We start from the raw sequence: 17,899 nt of genomic DNA on the forward strand, positions 1-17,899 counted from the left end.
AAGGCCCTGTAGCCCAGAGCCTGGTCTAAGAGTGGGAGAATTGAGGAATTCCCGCTCCCAGGACAGGCAAAGGCAGGAGGTCTGACCCCTGAAGGTGCTGTCAGAGAGACCAGCAAGGGGGCAGAGGTGCAGCTAGTTCTGTAACGAGGAGATGAGGTTTAGGCCAGGTGCAATGAACCCCTGGGTCTACACTCAAACACTGAGCCTGCTGCACACAAACCACCCCCAACTTGCAAAATGTTATTGCCTTGTCACCCTTGCCCTGTGGGTGTGGATTTCTTCTGGGACGTTGCCTTCACTTACCCCTCACCAAGCCTTGGTGATCACTGGCATATCTGACACCAGGCTGCTGACAATCCCCATGGCAAGGAGCCTGTGCCCTACAACTGACACAACCTGCACCACTCCGCGCTGAAATGAGGCATGATTGATCCCTCAAGGTACACCTGCACTCTCCTGATGTCACTGTGACAGCTCTGCCAATATGCTCCAAATAATCTCTCCTCTAGCCATTACAGCTACACCAAGCACAGTGGATGCAACTTCAGTGCATGCAACCAATTCCCAGTGGTTATTGCCAGCTCCAAAGGGGCAGAGTTAAGGTTGTTTGGGTATTTACCTTCCTAAAGGATTTCCTAGTTTTAGAGGCCTGAGTATTGCTGAACTCAGCGTTCTGGAAGTGCATGAGATAATACAGAGTTAAGGTTGCCTGGAGGTAACTAAAGCTACATCTACACGACAGCCGGGGTCGACGGAGTGTTGATCGATGCACCGGCAGTCGATTTAGCGGGTCTAGTGAAGACGCGCCAAATCGACCGCAGATTGCTCTCCAGTCAACCCATGTACTCTACCCCCAACGAGAAGAGTAAGGTAGGTCAACTGGAGACTGTCTCCCATCAACCCTGCGTGGTAACCGCAGACACCGCCATAACTCGACCTAAGGTACATCAACTCCCGCTACATTATTCATGTAGCTGGAGTTGCGTACCTTAGGTCGACTTACTGCGGTAGTGTAGACCTACCCTAAGTTTTCTGTCAGTGAATAGACATGAGGAAGGGTTACAGGAAGGTGCCATTGTTTGTGTTGTGTTCCTCAGATTTGAATTGCAGCATGTGTCTGCCTGCACTGCAGCTGCATTCCCGGTGCTCAGTGTAGCTGTCCTGACCCGTGGAGAGAGCAGTGGGAGCAGGGGGGCAGAGCTGTCACTGTGCTCTGGAAGGGCAGGAGATAATATCACCAGGCAGCCTGAACTCTGTGCTAACGAAGGTTTTGTCACTGAATTTCCTAGTTTTTTTAAACAGAAAGGGAAACGTTTGTTGCAGGAGTCAGTGGCCATTTAGGCGGTTGTAGTCACGGGCGGTGGGTAGAAGAGGCGTGGGAAGGCTGAGCCTTCCCTGCCGCCAATCCGCTGCTGGACGCTTGCGCCGCGGTGGTCCTGCCACAACACCACCCCCACCCCTCCAGAAGTCCCCGCTGCTCACTGCATCCCTCCTCCTCTTGGGAGGGGGAGTGAGGAGGGACACGGCAAGCCAGAGGGTGGCCAGCCGGGGGCATCTGGCGGGGGAGTGGGGCAGCTTGGTCATGCGCTGCCTGGTGCTGGGGGTCTTGGGGTGGGGGTCAGCGCCTTGGCCTACCGCTCGGGGGTCCAGCGCCTCAGCCCAGCACTGGGGCTCAGGGGCCAGTGGCTCAGCCCAGTGTTGGAGCCATCCCGGCTTGCCTGGGGGGGCGGGGGGGGAGGAGAGGGCGGCCTTTAGGGGCGGGGAGGCCAGCTGCTCAGCCTGGCGCTGGGGCGGGTTGCCCCTTGGTTCTTCAGTGCCCCTCCCGCTGTGCACTCTGATAGTGCAGTGGGGATAATGGTCGTGCTGTGCAATGTTTTCAGTGTGTAGCTTGTAACAGGGCTGGTGAGAGAAATCTCATCCCAGGTCCCTGCCCCAACACCTTGACAGTTTTATTATACAGCGGCTAATTTAAGCATGTGAGAGGAAACTGGTGTGTCTGTTTCCTTCTCCACCATCCCCCACAACATTTAGCTCCCCTCTGCCCTACATTTTTGGGAGCACATATCACAGGTAGCAGCTTACTGGTGGGCCACACACTACCTCGGTTACGTGAGCTGCACACTGAGCTGGGCTCCTCACCCCAACTACCATGCCGAGCTGAGCCCCCCGGCCCTGGTCCAGCCGGACTTACCCAGCCATGTTGCAGGCCCACCCAATACAACTCCCCCTCCCCCACACACTCTGGCAACCCCACCCAGGGGTGATGTGTATTTTAACTATTCATTTCCTGCATTTCAGGTGTTTACATTTTCATCACATTCAGCCCCCCCCACCCCACTTCCCCTTGATCACAGATTACATGAGGGGGTTAGACACCCCAAGAGCGACAGGGTCTTCCAGATCCCAGGGCATACAGGGGCAAAAAAAGGAGTTCAGAGCCCTGCAGAGGGGTAGGGCTCCCCCAGATCCCAGCATGGGGAGGGGGAGAATTTGGGGCTGACAGGACTCCCTGCTCCGAAACCCACAACTTTTACACCATCCCTCACCATATCAAATCCCTCCCATCCCACTCCTTCCCCTTACCTGAGGAGGCCTCAACCCTTCTTTCCCTCCCTACTATAGGCAGGACTGTCCTGTAGTAGGTGACTTCTGGGTACCCTTCTGGCTCTGTCAATCTGTTTCTTCACTTCACCAGGTGGGTATTGTAGTTTTAAGAATGTTTGATAGAGATCCAGTAGGTGTTTAAGGGATCTGTCTAAGGGATTGGATTGGATTGGAGCAAATGCGGTTGTATCTTAGAGTTTGGCTATAGACAATGAATCGTGTGATGTGGTCTGGATGAAAGCTGGAGACATGTAGGTAAGCCAGAAGGGTACCGAGAAGTCACCTACTACAGGACAGGCCCAACAAAGAAAGTAACAGAACGCCACTAGCCATCAGCTAAAACCTCTCCAGCGCATCATCAGCGGTCTACGACCTATCCTGAAAGACAACCCCTCACTCTTACAGACCTTGGGAGACAGGCCAGTCCTCACTTATAGACAGCCCCCCAACCTGAAGCAAATACTCACCAGCAACTACACACCACACAACAAAAACACTAACCCAGGAACCAAACCGTGCAACAAACCCCAGTGCCAAATCTGTCCACATATCTATTCAAGGGACACCATCATAGGACCTAACCACATCAGCCACACCATCAGGGGCTCATTCACCTGCACATCTACCAATGTGATATATGCCATCATGTGCCAGCCATGCCCCTCGGCCATGTACTTTGGCTAAATCGGACAGTCTTTATGCAAAAAAAAAATGGACACAAATCTGACATCAAGAATTATAACATTCAAAAACCAGTAGGAGAGCACTTCAGTCTCCCTGGACACTCAATAACAAACTTAAAAGTGGCAATTCTTCAACAAAAAAACTTCAAAAACAGGCTCCAATGAGAAACTGCAGAACTGGAATTAATTTGCAAACTGGACACCATCAAATTAGGCCTGAATGAAGACTGGGAGTGGATGGGTCACTACAAAAACTAAATTTCCCACTACTGATACTCACACCTTCTTGTCAACTGTTTGAAGTGGGCCACCTTGATTACACTGAACTCATTAGCACTACAAAAGTGACTTTTTTCCCTCCCTTCTTGTCAACTGTTGATAATAGCCCACTTCCACCTTAATTCAATTGGCTCGTTAGCACTGACCCCCGATTTGGTAAGGCAACTCCCATCTTTTGATATTTGTGTATTTATACCTCGCTACTGTATTTTCTACTCCATGCAGCTGATGAAGTGGGTTTTATCCCATGAAAACTTATGCCCAAATACCCTTATTAGAGACTCATAAATTTATGTCTACTCTACGAAATTAGGTCGAATTTATAGAAGTCGATTTTTTAGAAAGCGATTTTATACAGTTGATTGTGTGTGTCCCCACTAAGTGCATTAAGTTGGTGGAGTGTGTCCAAAGTACGGAGGCTAGCATCAACTTTTGGAGCATTGCACTGTGGGTAGCTATCCCACAGTTCCCACAGTCTCTGCCGCCCATTGGAATTCTGGGTTGAGCTCCCAATGCCTGATGGGGCAAAAACATTGTCATGGGTGGTTTTGGATGCATGTCGTCAGTCACCCCTCCCTCCGTGAAAGCAATGGCAGACAATCGTTTTGCGTCTTTTTTCCATGCGGGCGCCATACTGCTTTCAGAAGAAGATGCAGTAGGACTGCTAACCGTCGTCATCGAACCACCGCTTCCGCTGCCACTCTGCTCTCCTGCTCTGGCAGCAGACGGTGCAGTAGGTCAGAAAAACTGGCCTTCTGACCACCACTTCCGATGCCACTCTGCTCTCCTGGTGGTCTCGCAGGTCCTCTATATGACTGTCATCATTGGCCGCTTCCGCTGCAACTCTGCTCGGCTGCTCTTCTCTCGCCATACCATGGCAAGCTTGCAGCCTCCTCAGCTGTTGTGTCCTGGCAGCAGACGGTGCAGTAGGTCTGCAAAACTGGTCATCCAACCTCCGCTTCCCCTGCAACTCTGCTCTCCTCTTCTCCTGCAGACGCCATACCACGGCAAGCATGGAGCCCACTCAGATCGCTGTGGCAGTTATGAGCATTGTAAACACCTCGCGCATTATCCTGCAGTATGTGCAGAACAAGAACCTGCAAAAGCAGGTGAGGAGGCAACGGAAGCGCAGTGACGAGAGTGATGAGGACAGGGACACAGACTTCTCTCAAAGCATGGACCCTGGCGATTTGGCCATCCTGGTGGCAGTGGGGCAGGCTCATGCCATGGAATGCCGATTCTGGGCCCGGGAAACAAGCACAGACTGGTGGGACTGCATAGTGTTGCAGATCTGGGATGATTCCCAGTGGCTGTGAAACTTTCGCATGCATAAGGGCACTTTCATGGAAATTTGTGACTTGCTTTCCCCTGCCCTGAAGCGCAAGAATACCAAGATGAGAGCAGCCCTCACAGTTCATAAGCGAGTGGTGATAGCCCTGTGGAATCTTGCAACGCCAGACAGCTACCGGTCAGTCGGGAATCAATTTGGAGTGGGCAAATCTACTGTATGGGCTGCTGTGATCCAAGTAGCCAACGCAATCACTGAGCTGCTGCTATCAAGGGTTGAGACTCTGGGAAACGTGCAGGTCATAGTGGATGGCTTTGCTGCAATGGGATTCCCTAACTGTGGTGGGGCAATAGACAGAACGCATATCCCTATCTTGGGACCAGACCATCAATGCAGTCAGTACATAAACCGAAAGAGGTACTTTTCAATGGTGCTGCAAGCACTGGTGGATCACAAGGGACGTTTCACCAACATCAACGTGGGATGGCCAGGAAAGGTACATGACACTCGCATCTTCAGGAAGTCAGGTCTATCTGAACAGCTGCAGCAAGGGTCTTAATTTCCAGACCAGAAAATAACCATTGGGGATGTTGAAATGCCTACAGTTATCCTTGGGGATCCTTAATGCCATGGCTCACGAAGCCATACACAGGCAGCCTGGACAGTAGTCAGGAGCTGTTCAACTATACGCTGAGCAAGTGCAGAATGGTGGTAGAATGTGCATTTGGATGTTTAAAGGGTCGCTGGCGCAGTTTATTGACTCGCTCAGACCTCAGTGAAACCAATATTCCCATTGTTATTGCTGCTTGGTGTGTGCTCCACAATATCTGTGAGAGTAAGGGGGAGATGTTTATGGCGGGGTGGGAGGTTGAGGCAAACCGCCTGGCTGCTGATTATGCGCAGCCAGACACCAGGGCGGTTAGAAGAGCACAGCAGGGCATGCTGCACACCAGAGAAGCTTTGAAAACCAGTTTCATGGCCGGCCAGGATATGGTGTGACAGTTCTTTTTGTTTTACCTTGATGAAAACCCACCCCCTTGGTTCACTCTACTTCCCTGTAAGCCAACTGCCCTCCCCTCTCGCCTTCAATCACCACTTGCAGAGGCAATAAAGTCATTGTTGTTTCAAATTCATGCATTCTGTATTAATTCATCACACAAATAGGGGGATAACTGGCAAGGTAGCCCGGGGAAGGAGGGGAGGAGAAGGCCACACTGCACTTCAAAACTTATTGAATGCCAGCCTTCTGTTGCTTGCGCAGTCCTCTGGGGTGAAGTGGTTGGGTGCCCGGAGCCCCCCCCACCCTGCGCGTTCTTGGGCGTCTGGGTGAGGAGGCTATGGAACTTGGGGAGGCAGGTGGTTGGTTACACAGGGGCTGCAGTGGTGATCTGTGCCTTTCCTGCACCTCAACCATACTCTGGAGCATATCAGTTTGATCCTCCAGTAGCCTCAGCATTTCATCTTGCCTCTTCTCATCACGGGGAGGGTATTGGCTCCAGGGTGATAAACAGTTCCTGGCTGTCATAGAGAACGGTTTCTCCACTTGCCTGGTGTGCGCTGTCTTCAACCTCCCCCCTCCTCCTCATCTTCCTCGTCCCCAAAATCCTCATCCCTGTTGCGTGAGACTCCCTTGCAGGAGTCCACGTACGGTGTGGGGTAGTTGTAGAGGCACCCCCTAGAATTGTATGCAGCTCATCATAGAACCGGCATTTCTGGGGGTCTGACACGGAGTGGCCATTTGCCTCTTTGGTCTTTTGGTAGGCTTGCCTGAGCTCCTTAAGTTTCACACGGCACTGCTGCGGGTCCCTGTTATAGCCTCTGTCCATCATGCCTTTGGAGATTTTTTCAAATATTTTGGCATTTCATCTTTCGGAACGGAGTTCTGATAGCACGGATTCATCTCCCCGTACAGCGATCAGATCCAGTACCTCTTGTTCGGTCCATGCTGGAGCTCTTTTGCGATTCTGGGACTCCATGGTCACCTCTGCTGATGAGATCTGCACGGTCACCTGTTCTGATCAGCTTGCCACGCTGGTCAAACAGGAAACGAAATTCAAAAGTTTGCGGGGCTTTTCCTGCCTATCTTGCTAGTGCATGCGAGTTGAGAGCGCTGTCCAGAGCGGTCACAATGGAGCACTGTGGGATAGCTCCCGGAGGCCAATACCATCGAATTGCATCCACACTACCCCAAATTTGACTCGGCGATGTCGCTTTCAGCGCTAATCCTCTCATCGGGGAGGAGTACAGAAATTGATTTTAAGAGCCCATTAAGTCGATAAAAATGACTTCGTTGTGTGGACGGGTGCAGGGTTAAATCGATCTAACGCTGCTAAATTCGACCTAAACTCATAGTGTAGACCAGGGCTAAGGTGCCACAAGGACTCCTCGTTGTTTTTGCTGATACAGACTAACATGGCTGCCACTCTGAAATCTCAAAAAGAAAAGGAGTACTTGTGGCACCTTAGAGACTAACCAATTTATTTGAGCATGAGCTTTCGTGAGCTACAGCTCACAAGCTCATGCTCAAATAAATTGGTTAGTCTCTAAGATGCCACAAGTACTCCTTTTCTTTTTGCGAATACAGACTAACACGGCTGTTACTCTGAACTCTGAAATCTGTCATTGTGGATAGCTCTCCCACTGCGCTCTTCGCCACGGTCTGCAGCTCAGTGTTGTGGGACGGTGGAGCGGATCGCAGTGCATCATGGGTGTGGGTTCAGCATCCCATGATGCATTTTTCCATCCCAGCATTCCATGAGCTTCGGACTGCATTTCGCTGCATTTTTAACTGCCCCTGTTTGCTGTGCATCCGCCATCTCTACCTGAAAGGATGGCCCCACACTGCTCTCTACCGCTGTGGTCGCTGTTATGAACCATCGCGGATGGTCATGCAGTATCTCATGAGCTCCCAATCTGAACAGGAATCAGAGCTGCCTGACCTTCTATGTGCCATTTATAGAAACAACACCAGATTTCTGCTGGCATTCACGGAGCAGCTGCACAGGGTGGACCGTCGCTTTCGGGCTCGGGAAACAAGCACTCAGTGGTGGGATTGCATGGTTATGCAGGACTGGGATGACGAGCAGTGGCTGCAGAACTTACAGATGCAGAAAGCCACCTTCCTGGAACTGTGTGCAGAGCTCGCCGCAGCATTGCAGCTCAGGGACACCAGAATGAGACCGGCCCTCTCGGTGACTATGAACGGAACATGGTGCAGGGCTGGGCGAAGATAAAGGAGATGAGGCAGACATGCCAGAAGGCAAGGGAGGCAAACGGTCACTCTGGTGCTGCACCGAAGACCTGCCACTTCTGTTAGAAGCTGGATGCCATCCTCGGCGGCGACCCCACCTCCACCACCAAGAGCCCTGTGGATACTTCAGTGGGGCTGGAGACAGTGGACGGCAGACTCAACCCTGATGACAAAGTCGTGGATGAGGAGGTTAAGTTGGAGGATGATTTGGCGCACACGGCAGGGTCGATGGTGGTGCGGCAAGTCAGGACCTCTTTTCCACTCCGGAGGGTCTAGCCAGTCCCAGCAGTCCATCTCGGGTGTGCAGGATGCAGAAGAGGAGAGGCCCAGTAAGTGATCTTTTTGAGTTGATGCTGCTCTGTTACATGAGGTTCAGCTGTCCTTTGGTCTGTGTATTGTAGAAGTGGGTGAAGGGATACAAATCTGCAAGACTAGCTGTGTTTCAAAGTGCTCCACATTTCCCTTTGAAGCTAAGAAGTGTGGCTGAACAGTGTGTTAACGCACACCAATATTTCAGAGGAATCCTCCAGAGAGATCTCTAGCAAACTTTACAGGAGGTACACACCAATCCTCTGCCAAAGGTTTCTTGTCAGAGCTGCTTTGTTCCTTCTGCCATTGTAGAACACTTTCCCGTGCAACTCAGCAATCACTTGTGCTGGGACCAAAGCAGTACACAGGCGAGTAGCATAGGGACCGGGTCTGAACCCGCATGGGTGCAATAGATGCACCCTTGCTCACCTTCAGGAATGAGATATCAACTTCAATGACCCCCGCCTGTGGAAAATGGGGGCAGAATTTTCATTATTGTCCATGGTCACCCTCAGGGATCCCCTGAAAACATAACCTACCCCTTGTCTCATCTTGAATGCCCACCACCCGTCCAGGCCTCACTTATCATGCTTATGGTGTTTGTGGAGATGTGTGCTTGCCAGGATTCATAGAGAAAGTGATTGGTATGTTATAAGAGGTGAATTTTTCCGTAAGGATTGTATGCTGTGTGTGAACTAACAATGATGCTTCTGTGTATTGTTTCTTGTGCTAATGCAAATGTTGCCTTCAGGGGAACTCCCTACACACTGGCTGAGCACCTTCGCCAGCTAAGGAAGCGACCAAGGCATAGCATGGAGGACATGTACCAAGAGGTTCTCCAATCCTCAGAGAGAAAAGAATCATAGACTTTGTCATAAGGGACCATTATGATCATCTAGTCTGACCTCCTGCACAACGCAGGCCATGGAATGCAGGAATTGGAGAAAAAGAAAAGGAAGGACAGAAAGAGTGAGGAGCACATTCTAAAGGGACAGAAGCAAATGATTAAAGTGATGGAGGAGCAAACAGAGATGATGAAGTCCCTAATCATGCTTCAGTCAGAGCAGATGTATGCTCACCTCCCCAGCTAACCCTATTGTTGAAGCACTGCTTACTGCTGTCCAGGTTTCCCATGTAAGATTTCATGAGTCATGGCAGTAAGGGGTAGGCTGGGACTCCCAGGATATGGGAATTTCAACATCCCCCACTGGAATCATCTGGTCTCGAAAAAGTCCCTGTTTTCAGCCTTCCGTACAGGCCAGTGTTCCTCAAGATGCAGTTTAGTATATATTAGTGCCCGATACTCTTATATTCTCACTTATTTATCTGTTTAGTCATGTAGGCATCTGTGGCCATCCCTCCCCATCCGCCTTGGAGTGAGGCCACACCCCCTTGCTACCACATTTCTGTAAAGGCAATCCTTAGTGGGGAATTAGCCATTGCTGGAGCTCAGGCCTTCTGGGCAGGACAGAGCAATATACAGTTTTGGGGCTCAGGGTCTCTGGGCAGGGCAGAGCACCAGACAGTCTAGGGAGCTCGGGCACTCAGGCAGGGAGGAGCACAAAACAGTCTATCACCTGGCAACATGGCTCAGGCAGATGGCAGACAAATGCAGTCCTCTTGGCCTAAGGTGGGTAGGTGGCCACCCCAGGGGTGGGGCAGCCGCAGGGGGTAGAGGGACCCGGGACAGTACTCCACTGCGTCCCAGCCCAGGCCCAGCAGTGGCAGAGGGCTCCACCACTGGATCAGTGAGGATCCCACCACAACACGCTGATCAGCCCTCTCGTACCACCACCACACTGTTGTCTGGTGTCCTTGGGCTACTTCTTATGACCCCCTTGTCGTGCACCTTTATCTTGTGGGGTGTCCTCCCTTTCCCCGGGGTATGCAGCCAGTGGCAGTCCCAGCAGCTCTTCCGTGTCCTTGTTGATATCTCTGGCAGTTCCTTCAAGTCCTCAGTGCTGCAGAGGTCCCTCTTGGGTGCAAGACCCAGCAGTGGGTGGGAGGCGTCTGTCTCCTTCACCATCTCCAGCCCAACTGAGCTGCAGCGCCCACCTTTTAAACTTCCTGTCCGGCCCCTCTGCTTCCGGCACGGTGGGCGTGTCTTGCCAGGCTCCGCCCACCAGGGCATGGGTGGTGGTTCCTCCCTGTCAGGCCTGGAGGGAGGCCACGCCCCCTCGCTACAAGTCACTTTCATAATTGATGGCTGCACGACCTCTATGGGTTCAAGTTTTTTGTTTGTTTTTGCTTTGTTTTTCCCCAGGTTTTGCAAATAATGAATGTAGTATTTTGTTATTTATATGCTATTTCCATCTAGTGCAGGGGTTCTTAAACTGGGGGTTGGGACCCCTCAGGGTGTTGCGAGGTTATTGCATGGGGTGGTCACGAGCTGACAGCCTCCATCCCAAACCCCACTTTGCCTCCAGCATTTATAATGGTGTTAAATATATAAACAAATGTTTTTAATTTATAAGGGGGTCGCACTCAGAGGCTTGCTATGTGAAAGGGGTCACAAGTACAGTAGTTTGAGAACCACTGATCTCGTGCATGGTTTTTGCATTATTTGTGTGTATAAGTTTTGTTCATTGTGTGTTTACATTTTATATAAAAACAATAAAAATAAAGTTTAAAAGAAAAAGACTCCTGAGCGGGGAGGGCTCCAGACATACATCCCTTCTCCACCTCTCCGTGGAGGATCTTCTGTGTGAAACTTCCAAACAGCGTAAGGCTTCTCTGCACACCCGCTGCAATCGAAGTAACTAAATCAGTTTGAATTCACACCTTTGGATAAATTGAAGCCTCTTATTTCAGATTAAGATCATTTTATTTCAGTTTAGCTCATCAGTAAAAGTGTGGTCTGGTGCAGAAGGCATTACCTTCACCCTGTATTTCTTTGTTATCTAATGTCTGTATATTGTGGGTGCGCGTGTGGGTGTGTTTCCTGTCTCTCAGAGGAGTCCAGTTTTCTGCTGCCAACTTCTGTGCTCTGAAGGGTACAAGGCACAGCCAAGACAACCTGAACTCCCCAGTAACAAAGTTTGTTGGTAGTGAATTAATTGAAGGTTTGCCTGTACATACACATGCACTGGTTACAATGAAGTAGTGCAAAAACCTATATGGACACTTTTAAATGGTTTGGAAATGGCTTATATTAATTAAGCTTGAGTCGATTCCATCTTGATTTAAGAATGTCCACACAGGGATGTTCACTGGTTTAACCAAACCACTTTAACTAAACTGGAGCAAGTTTGTGCATAGAACAGCCCTGACATTAACATTAACTTTATTAACATTAACATGTTTATTAACATTAACTTTACATGATGTATATCAAATAGGAATCTGACCACATTAACTGACCAGCCACACTTATGGACTGACATTTGATTATTAGTTTAATAGGAAATGGCTTTTGATAACAGTGTAATGAAGCTTTTCGCTCATTACTGGGCACTGCAGGATTATCACAAGTTTATTTATTTCTTCTGTAGGTTTGGGCTCTGTTCCTGCCATCTCAGTGGAGGGACATCAGGATGGAGGGATCCGGGTGGTGTGTCGATCAGCTGGATGGTACCCACAGCCCGAGGCTCAGTGGAGAGATCTCCAGGGGCAGCTCTTACCATCGGCTTCTGAAAAAATATCCCAAGAGGCCGATGACTTGTTTCAAACAGAGATTGCCATTGTTATAACAGAAGAGTCCAACCAGAAAGTGTCCTGCCATGTCAGGAACACCCGACTCAACCAGGAGAGAGAGTCAGCGATTTCCATAGCAGGTCAGTGCCTGTCCGTGCTGTGCATGGATAAGAACATAAGAATGGCCGTACTGAGTCAGACCAAAGGTCCATCCAGCCGAGTATCCTGTCTAGCAACAGTGGCCAATGCCAGGTGCCCCAGAGGGAGTGAACCTAACAGGTAATGATCAAGTGATCTCTCTCCTGCCATCCATCTCCACCCTCTGACAAACAGAGGCTAGGGACACCATTCCTTACCCATCCTGGCTAATAGCCATTAATGGACTTAACCTCCATGAAATTATCCAGTTCTCTTTTAAACCCTGTTGTAGTCCTAGCCGTCACAACCTCCTGAGGCAAGGAGTTCCACAGGTTGACTGTGTGCTGTGTGAAGAAGAACTTCCTTTCATTTGTTTTAAACCTGTGGCCCATTAATTTCATTTGGTGGCCCCTAGTTCTTATATTATGGGAACAAGTAAATAACTTCCTCCACACCACTCATGATTTTATATACCTCTATCATATCCCCCCTTAGTCTCCTCTTTTCCAAGCTAAAAAGTCCTAGCCTCTTTAATCTCTCCTCATATGGGACACATTCCAAACCCCTATCATTTTAGTTGCCCTTCTCTGAACCTTTTCTAATGCCAATATATCTTTTTTGAGATGAGGAGACCACGTCTATACTCAGTATTCAAGGTGTGGGCGTACCATGGATTTATAGAAGGGCAATAAGATATTCTCCGTCTTATTCTCTATCCCTTTTTTAATGATTCCTAACATCCTGTTTGCTTTTTTGACTACCACTGCACACTGCATGGATGTCTTCAGAGAACTCTCGACGATGACTCCAAGATCTTTTTCCTGATTAGTTGTAGCTAAATTAGCCCCCATCATATTGTGTGTATAGTTGGGATTATTTTTTCCAAAGTGCATTACTTTACATTTATCCACATTAAATTTCATTTACCATTTTGTTGCCCAATCACTTAGTTTTGTGAGATCTTTTTGAAGTTCTTCACAGTCTGCTTTGGTCTTAACGATCTAGAGCAGTTTAGTATCCTCTGCAGACTTTGCCACCTCACTGTTTACCCCTTTCTCCAGATCATTTATGGATAAATTGAATAGGATTGGCCCTAGGACTGACCCTTGGGGAACACCATTAGTTACCCCTCTCCATCCACTAGTTACCCCTCTCCATAGATAGACTGAGACACTGCAGACATGGGCAGAGAGTATTTATCATTGTGTCTCTTATTTATTGTCCTGGATCTTCAACGTGCTGAGCACAACTTGGAAAGTCCTGAGCAACCTCTCAAGTCTCTTTGACTCCAGTAGGAGCTGAAGGTGTTTAGCGCCTTACAAGCTGGGATGCCATTGGCCAGATTTTCATAAGAGCTCAGCACCCAGCAAACATCGTTCTTCTCAATTGGGGGTGGGGGCGGGGGGAGGAGGGAATTCTCCTTTGTTCTTGTGCTGTAGTGAGGACTGTGTTGGAACTGCAAGCTATCACTATCAATTTAAGAGCAGGGGTTGGAGTGCAGGTTTTCCAGGTCCTGTTTGCAGGCTAGAGGGCTCTGCAGCAAAGTGAGCAGAATCAGGGTTTGTCTCCAGGAACAGTTAGTTTGTGGCAAGCTGGGGTGTAAATCTCCCTCACGCTAGCCTGGTGCGCACTGTCTGTGTGGACCCTGCTACGTGCACTAACAATTCCGTAGTGCGCTTTGATCTACCCTGCTTTGAAATGGGAACAGTTCAAAGTGCACCAGGGAACTTTTAGTGCAGTGCAGCAGGGTCCACACAGCCTGTTAGTGCGCAGCAAGCGAGTGCAAGGGAGATTTACACCCCAGCCTGCCGCGCACTAACTGTTCCTATAGACGAGCCAAGTTAAAGCAGGGTGAGGTGAGTTGTTCCTGCTGCCTTAGGGAGCAGCCCCTCTCTCCGTTGGGGGGGTTCTTGTGTGTTAAGGTTCTGGACTCTAAGAAATAAAGTCGTGTTACGCTGCAACCTCCCAGCAGGGGTATTTATGTTTGTATCTGACGTCTCTGTGTGTGCTTGAACGTCACAGTCAGTAGGGGTGGGGGAGGGAATTCTCCTCTCTTCTCAGTGTGACTGCTGGGTGCTGAGTGTTTATGAAAATCTGGCTAAAAAAGTCATTTTCCCCAAACAGCAGAAGAGAGCCCTGGGTATGGTCTGAGCATTGCTATTTAGATTACATCTGAAAATACCAGCAGTAAAAGTTCAGGCCCAAAATATGCAGAAACAAAATCTTACCTAATCTTACCTAAGAGTATCTTAACTTTTAGGGAAAAAAGGTCCTGATTTTATGTGTTATTATCTGCCAAATAACTTGGTTAATACCGAATGAAAATTTCATCTCCATAATAATAAAAATGTTGCATTTGTAAAGCACTGTTAATCTGAGGTCTCAAAGTGCTGGTTAGTCTATGATATGCCCAGTATTACCTGACTGTTATGTTCACGGCATACACACTGAGAGTTGAAAACAAAACATAAATACTCTTCCTGTAAGGCTGCAATGTAACTGCTTTATTTCTAAGAATCCAGAGCTCTAACATGCCACAGCCAAATACAGAGAGAGAAAAAGCAGGCTGCTCCCTAAAGCAGAGAACCAGAACTCAGCCTGCCTTGCTCTAGGCTGGCTCTTTGCAGAATGACTTCAGAGGACCCAGACGCCCGCTCCCTACAGAGTCCTCTAGCCTGCAAGCAGCACCAAGAAACTCTTCTGTATTTAAAATGTCAGCTCATAATTTTTACACAGTTTTCAATACACCAGCCACTTGACAAGGATCCTCTAGTCAGCCATTGCTCCAAGGCCCAGGGAAGAGGACTTTGGAGGAATTTTGACTCTGAATTTCCAGGCTCAAGTTTTGTTTTTATTAAAATTCTGCATTAATATATGTTGGGCTAGAATGTCTCGTGTAACTGAGCCCCAGTGAACACAGGGGAGTCAGGGGTGTCAGGCAGCTGGTCACAACCCTCTGATTCTGAGGGCCAGTCTGCACTCGATGCAGCCTTGGGATCACTTAGAACAGCCTAGGGCAGGGGTAGTCAATTATTTTTTGTCAAGGTCCAAATTTCTTGGTCAAGGTATAGTCAAGGTCCAGACACCAGAGAAAATAATAATAATAATGAAAAAAACAATGATAATAATAAGTAAATTAAAAGATTCCAGGGTCCATTCAAAACATCTGGTCGTCTATATTTGGCCTGCAGTCCACCTACTGACTACGCCGGCCTAGGGAATGCTTGAACTTATGCTAGTGGCAGGTAGGTGTTGCATAGCAGAGTCCACCCAACCCCCCCACCCCCCTTTAATTAACCATGTTCAGTAACCAGGCTGGGACTTTCATTGGTTTAATAATAAAGCACAAAGGAGCCACATCTCACTGTGTATTTCCCTGTGAGAGTCTTTTAACTAGTCACAGAGTCACCACTGTCACAGTGTCCTGCCTTCATTCTGTGTGTGTTTGCTCCCAAGTCAATGACACTTTCTCTTGCAGAGCTGTTTTTCCCAAGAGTAAATCCCTGGATGGTGGCTCTGGGTGTGATCCTGGCTGTTCTCATTGGCTTGGCCAGTTACGGCTTCTGGAGGCAACACAGAGCGAAAGGTGAAGTAATGAGAGGGGGGAACTTGGTGTGTGTGTGTGTGTGAGAGAGAGGTTTAAAAACAAAACGCAAAGTAGAAATACAGGGATTAAGAGGCTATGATTCAATGTTTGGAGGAGTTTCAGGCAATGGGAGCCAGGCTGAGGGTGGAGGGGGAGCTGAATAAATTATGACTTCACATGTGAACCGAGAAGTGTCAAGTGGTTTCACCCCGTCAGATCTCACTCAGGGATCCCAGTCGAATGTGATTCTGAACTACTCCATAGGGACCAGCATGGCTCAGTTTGAAACACTCATGCGGGGCTCAGTGAGCTGGGCTTGGAGTTCCGACATATGGAACTTGGCTGCTTGCAGGAAAAACAGAAAGCAAAGTAGGAGAAGAGAGGGGGCCAATTCTGCCCCCAGTTAGCGCCTTGCTAATGCACCCAGATGTGAGCCCCTCTCTGAGGCGCAAGATAACTTATTTATACAGCTAAGCCAAAGCCAATTTAACATAAGAGACAAAAGGAAGCAGAAACTGACAAATATACATACATATCTTATTTGCATACTAACGTTTACCAATCTCCTAGCTCAGTAGGAGCTCTAAGTTAATTAGTTTGAGGACCCATTGTCTCACACGCCTTAATGTTTCTCTTCCTGACAACTATATTTCAACAAACCCTTCAAGTAGCATTTCTTTAATGAATTATAATTTCAATGCTTTCACAATCCCTCCTTTTGGTCAAGCTAGCAATGACCAACAATGACTGGGTTCTACATATCAATCGTTCTTTATCTCTTTGTTCATCAGTGACATTTAAAATCATCAAATTAGCACTCTGGTTTGGGGCAGCTATCTGTGTAGCATGCCTGACACAATTTTGGATATAACAGGAAAGTAACTGAAAACATACAAAAATTATTAGGATTCCAAACAGGAGAGTTAGGGCTCCCTGAAACAACCAGTTTCCTATGCCAGAGAAATTGAAAAGGTTACTTAGCCACTTCCATAAAGAACTTGGCTCTTCGTGGGGAAGATATGCGATTTGTTCTAAGTGGCTAGCACAATCTATTACCTCATTGGTGTTGTCTGGTATATACACACAGCAGTCTTTTCCAATGAGAGCACAAGTCCCTCCTTTTGCCGCCAGCACTATGTCCAGTGCCTGACGGTTTTGGAGGGCCATCTATCGGATTGCCCTGTTTCTTTGGCCCGGGCTCCTAAACTTTCTCCGGTTTCATTTGCCATTATTTCAACTACTGCTTGTAACCTTAGGAGCCTTTTTGCATGGTGTATTACTCCCCCTAATGGTAGGAAGGAACCGCCAAGGGCCTCTTCCCAGGTTAAGGGGCTTATGTTATTTACATACCATTGGGCATCTGTTAAGTCCCTTCTTTTTCGCCTGAAATTGCAGAGGCGTTCTCGAGGGAAGGTTCCTAGCACTCGGAATTGTGGGAAGAGTCGGGCAGGATAACGGATTCCTGACCTATTAGCTGGTAGTGCGGTATAAGCTCTGGTCCCACACACCCAGTGATGGCCTATTAAGGCCGGGAAGGGTCGGTTGCACCCATTTGTCATATAGGTGTTTGTAAAGGAGGAGTAGTATCCCCCAAAGGGTACAGGGTAATTCTCCTTACGAGGAGTGTTGTTATTTCATGACATTGAAAGACTGTATTGTTTTCACTAATGTTACTGTAGGGGGAACATGAGATTGATTTCTCTGTTTGATCCCAGGTTGAGAAAAAATTCATATCTCCATACCCGGCCCGCCACTTTTTAGTTTTGTTTGAATAATCCCATACACCATTGGCCACAATATGCTGAGGGCCATGGCTTTTCCCCAGATCCAGACCTATCCCATTACACACCCAAAACCAATGACCTTTTCCCTCCACGACACTTATCCATTTAGATGCATTTATTCCCTCCGCTTCCCAAGTGTCATTGCTGTTCCATATTTTGTTAAACGGACGAGGCCCTCCAGTGAGGCCTGGGGACTTGAGTGGGATAGCCAAGACAGGAACACCAGTTTGAGAGTGGGCTGGGATGTGGCTGCAGACCCAGCAATTAGAAATATTAAGGGTCTGAGCTATCCACACCTGCTGCTGAATAAAAGAATTGTCATCATGGTCTCCCCAGACCATAAGA

The 17,899-nt window shown here is 48.6% G+C and overlaps 1 protein-coding gene across 5 annotated transcripts in view; it reads left to right on the forward strand.

The window, feature by feature from the left end:
* LOC125621599 (butyrophilin subfamily 1 member A1) overlaps positions 1-17,899 on the forward strand; it is a 655,591-nt gene that overhangs the window by 15,519 nt on the left and 622,173 nt on the right. For all 5 annotated transcript variants that reach the window (XM_075119822.1, XM_075119818.1, XM_075119820.1 and 2 more), the window contains 2 exons: positions 11,905-12,186; positions 15,663-15,770. In XM_075119822.1, coding sequence (XP_074975923.1) covers positions 11,905-12,186; positions 15,663-15,770 — 390 coding nt within the window. The remainder of the gene's footprint in view (positions 1-11,904; positions 12,187-15,662; positions 15,771-17,899) is intronic.

This window comes from Caretta caretta, chromosome 14 (genome assembly GCF_965140235.1).
Source record: "Caretta caretta isolate rCarCar2 chromosome 14, rCarCar1.hap1, whole genome shotgun sequence".
Classification (NCBI taxonomy): domain Eukaryota; kingdom Metazoa; phylum Chordata; order Testudines; family Cheloniidae; genus Caretta; species Caretta caretta.